Source organism: Fragaria vesca, linkage group LG2 (genome assembly GCF_000184155.1).
Source record: "Fragaria vesca subsp. vesca linkage group LG2, FraVesHawaii_1.0, whole genome shotgun sequence".
Taxonomy (NCBI): domain Eukaryota; kingdom Viridiplantae; phylum Streptophyta; class Magnoliopsida; order Rosales; family Rosaceae; genus Fragaria; species Fragaria vesca.
In genome coordinates, this window is record NC_020492.1 from 31621038 (window position 1) to 31627316 (window position 6279).

At 35.6% G+C, this 6279-nt stretch overlaps 1 protein-coding gene across 1 annotated transcript in view; it reads left to right on the top strand.

Annotated features, from left to right (window-relative positions):
- The window catches only part of LOC101297213 (proteasome-associated protein ECM29 homolog), a 23990-nt gene that overhangs the window by 16484 nt on the left and 1227 nt on the right, over nucleotides 1-6279 (top strand). The window contains 10 exon segments of the mRNA XM_004291744.1: nucleotides 335-433; nucleotides 522-706; nucleotides 2255-2590; nucleotides 3051-3204; nucleotides 3304-3435; nucleotides 3560-3727; nucleotides 4440-4566; nucleotides 4936-5094; nucleotides 5182-5294; nucleotides 5387-5446. Coding sequence (XP_004291792.1) covers nucleotides 335-433; nucleotides 522-706; nucleotides 2255-2590; nucleotides 3051-3204; nucleotides 3304-3435; nucleotides 3560-3727; nucleotides 4440-4566; nucleotides 4936-5094; nucleotides 5182-5294; nucleotides 5387-5446 — 1533 coding nt within the window.

Below are 6279 nucleotides of genomic sequence, written 5' to 3' on the forward strand. Positions count from 1 at the left end.
CCACCCCAGCGAACTCCAGCAGCTTCCCCGACCACTTTTCATCCCCGGCGAGTTCGTTCTTCTGGAAAACTGGAAAAGAATGGACTCACCGGGGATGGAAAGTGGTCGGGGAAGCTGCTGGAGTCCGTTGGGGTGGAATTGCGCCCTTGCGCGGCGCCGTACGGTGTCGAACGGATGGAAATCCGCACCGTAAAACGGTGCGGACGTCCGCACCTAAGAATGCCTCTATATATGTTACTGTTTTACACTAGTGTGTGTGTGTGTATATATATCTACCTTAGATGGTAAATCTTCTCTTGTTTGAATTACAATACAATTGTTTGGATTGTTTTAGGGGGCTGGCATTGCAATCCGTTCACATTTATCTGATCTAGTTTGCTGCATGCTGGAAAGTTTGTCGAGCCTTGAGGACCAAGGGCTTAATTACGTCGAGGTACGCACTATTTGATTTGTAAATTGTGTTTAGAAATTAGCTCATTCTGTCTTCTTATAGCTTTCTAAATTTTCCTTTCCCCTTCCAGTTGCATGCAGCAAATGCTGGGATACAGACAGAGAAGCTTGAGAGTTTGAGAATTTCGATTGCAAAAGGCTCTCCGATGTGGGAAACTCTTGATCTCTGCATAAAAGTTGTGGATGCAGGATCATTAGATCAATTGGTTCCCCGTCTTGGTCAACTGGTTCGATCTGGGGTGGGTCTCAATACAAGGTATTTGACTTTGTAACTTAATATAGCACAAAATAAGAACAGGTGATTAGGAACGATTTATCTGCACTCGAATCAGTTTGTCATGTTTTTTTTCTTCTTGAAAAATTAAACATTGATTAACTATGGATTTATTCTTTCTTTTCTCATGCTAATAATAAACATGCTTAAATAAGAGGAAATAAAAAAATTACATTTCAACATTCTAAACACTTTGAACTTGTGGAGATCGAAGTATCACTTATGCGCTTATCATCAGTGCCATTAAACTCCCCAAAAAAATTGTGTTCTTGCCGGTCCAGATTGGAGTTTAAGAGGATTATAAATCACCATATCTGCAAACTAGACCTGCATTAAGTTCCTGATCTTCTGTTTCCTATGTTTCTCAATAAATATCGAGTCCTGAGTAGTACCTATCGGCTATGTTCAAGGATATCCAACTGTTCCTATAGCTTTGGGATATACGCCCATATAAGCTAAATTACGCACAGCACCTGTTCTCTAGCTATGGGAGATATGCCACATCATCCAAAGTTCCCAATGTTAGAGAGCGCGCATCATAATTCAGTTATTGCTGGGAAGTTGCATTTTTATGGGATTTATTGCTTCTGCACATGTTAAGTTTTTGGGAAAATTTTAAGAACAGTACATGACAAATGGTCCACTCCTAATTTTGGTGTTTCAAGTTTCAAAACAATCATAAAGGTACATGACATCAGAATCACGACACATTTTTAGTACATGATGTCAGTAACGCTGTTAACTCTGTAATTTCTTAATTTTCAAAGGGTGATTTCGGGTTTTCTCCGTTCTACCTTTTCTTTATATTTGTTTTACAATTTTTCTATTTATATACTTTTTTTTTTAATTTTGTTAACTCAAACCATAATCTTAATGACTTTGCTGTCTGCAGTAAATCACTCTATTCCATTTTCTGTTTTAATTTTGGTCTTCCAGAAATTGCTGTTTTGTTACTAGTTCAGCAATGAGAGTTAGATCTTCTGTGCTCAAAAATGAGTTTGCTGCTCAAAAAAATTTATTGCTAGTTTAGAAATGAAAATTGGATCTTTTTGATTTCTCTCTCCTTAGTAATTATTAATTTTAATAATTTATTACTGCTAAATTAGGGAGTGATTGATTTGTCCCTCAAATTTTAACGGAAAACACATAAGATAACAGAAGACATAACGGTATGTACATATATTTGGTTGAGATTATAAGTTCATGTACCTTTATGATTGTTTTGAAACTTGAAACACCAAAATTAGGAGTGGACCATTTGTCATGTACTTTTCTTAAAATTTTCCCTAACTTTTATTAGTACTGTTCACTGGTTCGCAAAAGCGTATCTTGTTAAAATGTGTCCTAACCTTTTCGTGAGAGTTTACATTGTGACAAGGGATGAGCTTACATTGTTATCTTCCATATCTTTGTAGTTTATTCCCAAGAATTCAAGCATTTTCCGGTTCTAGTTCAAAAGAAATCCTACTTCAAAACCGAACATTGATGACATGTGGAATACTCTAACGACTTAACTCTTATATGGTGCAGGGTTGGTGTCGCCAGCTTTATTACCTTACTAGTTCAAGAAGTTGGTGTTGAAATTAAACCATATACGAGCAAGCTACTGAGGCTGTTGTTTCCAGTTGTGAAGGAGGAAAAAAGTGCTGCATCAAAACGAGCCTTTGCTGATGCATGTGCAGTACTTTTAAAACATACAGTAGCCTCGCAGGCTGAAAAGTTGATCGACGACACTGCAGCTTTGCATGCTGGTGACCGAAATGCTCAAGTTGCCTGTGCAGTTTTATTGAAAAGCTATTCATCCAAGGCGTCAGACATTTTGGATGGATATCTTGCAGCTATACTTCCAGTAATTTTTATTTCAAGGTGTGGATGATACCGGTTCCTTTTATTACTGTTACAAGTCCAGAAAGAATATTTTCTCATTGTTTTATCGGTAGGTTTCATCATCTTATAAGTTATATGAGTTTGAGTATAGTGCTGAGTTATCTGAATAGGCATGACATCTAAGCTATTACTTTCGTAAAATATTAACAAATATTTCATTGATGTTTATGTTTTGTCAGACATTGAACATGCTAACTCTTGTCTGTAGAAGTTTCTGAAGATTATGAAATTTGGACCGTAACATGAACTTATATCAAATGGCTAGTTGAAGTTTTAAGTTTAATTGTAATCTATGGCATTTGATATATATTTTTTTTAATGTTTCCCAAGTAGCCAACTCGGTATACCTGTGTGAATGAAATTCTGGTAGTTTATAATGAAACATAAAACTGTTCATATAATATTGATTCGCCTTGTAATTTGACATGCTTGTGCACAGGTTTGACGATGACAAGTATGTTTCTGGCCTGTTTGAAGAGTTGTGGGAAGAGCATACAAGTAGTGAACGTGTAGCCCTCCAGTTATACTTGGCAGAAATTGTTTCTCTTATTTGTGAGAGTATTGCAACATCCTCTTGGGCAAGTAAAAAGAAGGTATGTGTTATTGCTCTTTTTTAACCCTGCCACCAGTTTCTCTGTTTAGAAATTGCATGTTAATCAACTTTATAATTTAATTGTTGATAAATATTCGGTGTCTCATTCTTCAACGTGCAGGCAGCCCAGGCAATTAACAAGCTCAGTGAAGTTTTGGGTGAATCTTTGGCTTCTTACTATAATGTCTTGCTCCAGTCTCTTATGAAAGAGATTCCTGGTCGGTTATGGGAGGTAAAAAACAGTATTTTTTTTTTTTAACAAGCAAGACGTTTTTTTCACTATTCCCTTATTTGAGACATTCTTTTCCCGCTGAGTATTTTTCTTGAAGTGATAGGTGTTTTCATTGTCTGGGCAGGGAAAGGAAGCTCTATTATATTCGATTGCTGCACTTTGTGTGTCATGCCACAAAGCAATTTCAACTGATGATTCTCACACTCTGAATGAAGTTTTGAGGGTGGTATCTTCAGCATGCACAAAGAAGGCAAAGAAATATCGTGAGGCAGCTCTATCCTGTCTGGAACAGGTAATTATCCATCATGAATCCATGGTAACATCTTTTCCTTTTCTGATGCATGAAAAAATTTAGATAATGTATTGTTCGATAATCCCTCAAGTTTGAGTATAGCACCATATTCTTGTGGCTGAGCTTGTTCTTTTTAAAACTAATTCTGGCCTGGAGATCAACCTGATTGTTTTTTCATTGACAACCGTATATCCTTTCTGAATATATTGTTTCCTGTCTGGAAAAAGATAAGGAATGAAAAGATACATCATTTTTGTGTTCTTTTTCCTTTTATGCACTCAAGTTAAAGTATCCATGTTTACTCTAATTGCATGCAGAATATTGTAGCTCTCCACCCATTGCCAGTCATTTGGTTTAAACAAGATTGTGGTATTGGTTTGATTTTCTAAGAAATTGAATTTCTAATGAATTCGGAATCTGATCTAGTTTCTTTATTAATTTAGTCAGCCTGAGTATCCTCTCTGACGATATTCTAATTTCGGTCTTCCCATTTTCCTGTGAAACTAGTTGATTGTTCAGCTTTCATACATTGCTTCTGTAGAGTACAGTGCAGTCCCCAGAATTACCGTTTAGTTTTATGCTTGCACATATTCATTCTTTAACTCGTTGGTGAGCCTTAGTGAAACACACATTAGCTTTCTGCTTCCCATACAATAAGCAAAGTTCTTGACATGCCTGTTAACACAGTTTCCCATCTTGTGTCTGTTTTCAGGTTGTAAAGGCCTTTGGTAATGAGGAGTTCTTTAACGAGGCATTTCTAATGTTGTATGATATGTGTAATGCTTCCGCTCTCGGTGCTTCTGGGAAAGCAACTTTGGCTGGAAGTGGTGCTAAAGCAGGTTGGTAAAAATAGTGCTCATTTTATGCAAGGATAACCATGAGGTTCACTTTGACTTTCTGATATATTTTCTAGAAGAACTTTATCTATCTGATACAACATATGTGAGTGTAGTGTACGGAAAGGTACAGAGGTCGGGGGAAAATCATCAATGATTATCCCCACTGAGCAAATACTCTTAGAGGTTCTACTAGAAAATAAGCATCACCATGCCTCTGCATGTTTCATAGTCAACTGTATTCCATGGAATAATCTAGTGAAAGTTCATTGTAGTCCTGCTTTTTTTTGCTGCTGTTCTTTGAACTTATCTCTTTATATCGGATGTTAAGCTTTTGTACGGTTAGCAGTATGAGCATATCTTTCTTTGCAGAAGAGGATCACATTGAGCAGGTTCATGTTCCACATGAGAAAATTTTGGACTGCATGACCGCTTGCATTAATGTGGCTAAGGTAAAAGATATTCATGAACAACAGAAGAATTTAATGCAGGTCTTGACTACTGCTCTGTCACCTGGATTTCCATGGACAGGTACCCTCTTGTGGTGCGGCCCTCTTTTTTGTTTTGTTTCAGTCATCCTTACAAGACTAAACCTGTGGTATTTGATTTTCGTGGCAGTCAAAATATCTGCCTTTTCATTGATAAAGGAACTTGGTTCAAGTGTCCACAAGGTTGTGGCTGACCCTCAACAAAGTAATGATCATGCTAACATTATTTTGTTAGTTCAGGAGGTAGGCGAGATTATTCATTTGTTAATTTCGACGAGACATATAAACTCTTATTTTATTTATTTTTCTCTAATTGTTAATTTTTTTTCTTCCAGTTGTTTCACTCAGTGGCACCTCTAGTTGTCGAATGCATAAGCACAGTTAAAGTTGGGCAGGTCTGTGAAATTTTGTCCTCTGTTGGTATATTGTGCACATTACATGTCATCGTGTTGTCTGCTACATAAAATTTAGAAGCAATGGATCTCCATTTGTAGTTAATATATGCATGGAGTTTGCCCTAACCGCCTCTTCATATATATGGATTGAACTTTCTATTTTTCATTCTTAGTTTTGCTCATCTTCTTTTATTGGAATGGAAAATACAAAAGCAATCTAAATCCGAGGACCCTGATAACTTCTTTTTCTGTGGTACAATGGGAGCCACAGGCCCAAACATTCGACATTCTATATTTGTTAGAAATTTTATCAAATGCATCTACTTTTTGTCTAACTCATTTGTTTGCAAAAACTTTAGGATTAATTACAAAACACCACCCGAACTATAATGCTATTTTCATTTTCATACCTAACTATTAAAAACTTGCATTTTCATACCCGAAGTTTCATTCCGTTAGCATTTTGATACCCCTAACCACTAACACCGTTAAATTTTGAGGGTATTTTTGTCATTTCAATAAATATATCATGTTTTACATTTACTTTAACAAAATAATTTATTTTTTTGGCGTTATCAAATATAAATAGAACAATTTACTATAGCAAAAATATTCAAAAAAATAAAAAATAAAAAAATAAAAACTCCAAAATGAAATATTTATTTTTGCAACAATAGTGATAAAAGTAGTTAGTAGAACTCTTGTATGTATATATATATTTTTGGGAGTTACATGTTAAGCAAAACAAATAAATAATTAAATATATAATTAAATAATTATATTGAGACAATATCGAATATCGATGGAAGTTTTATCATATTTTATATAAACAT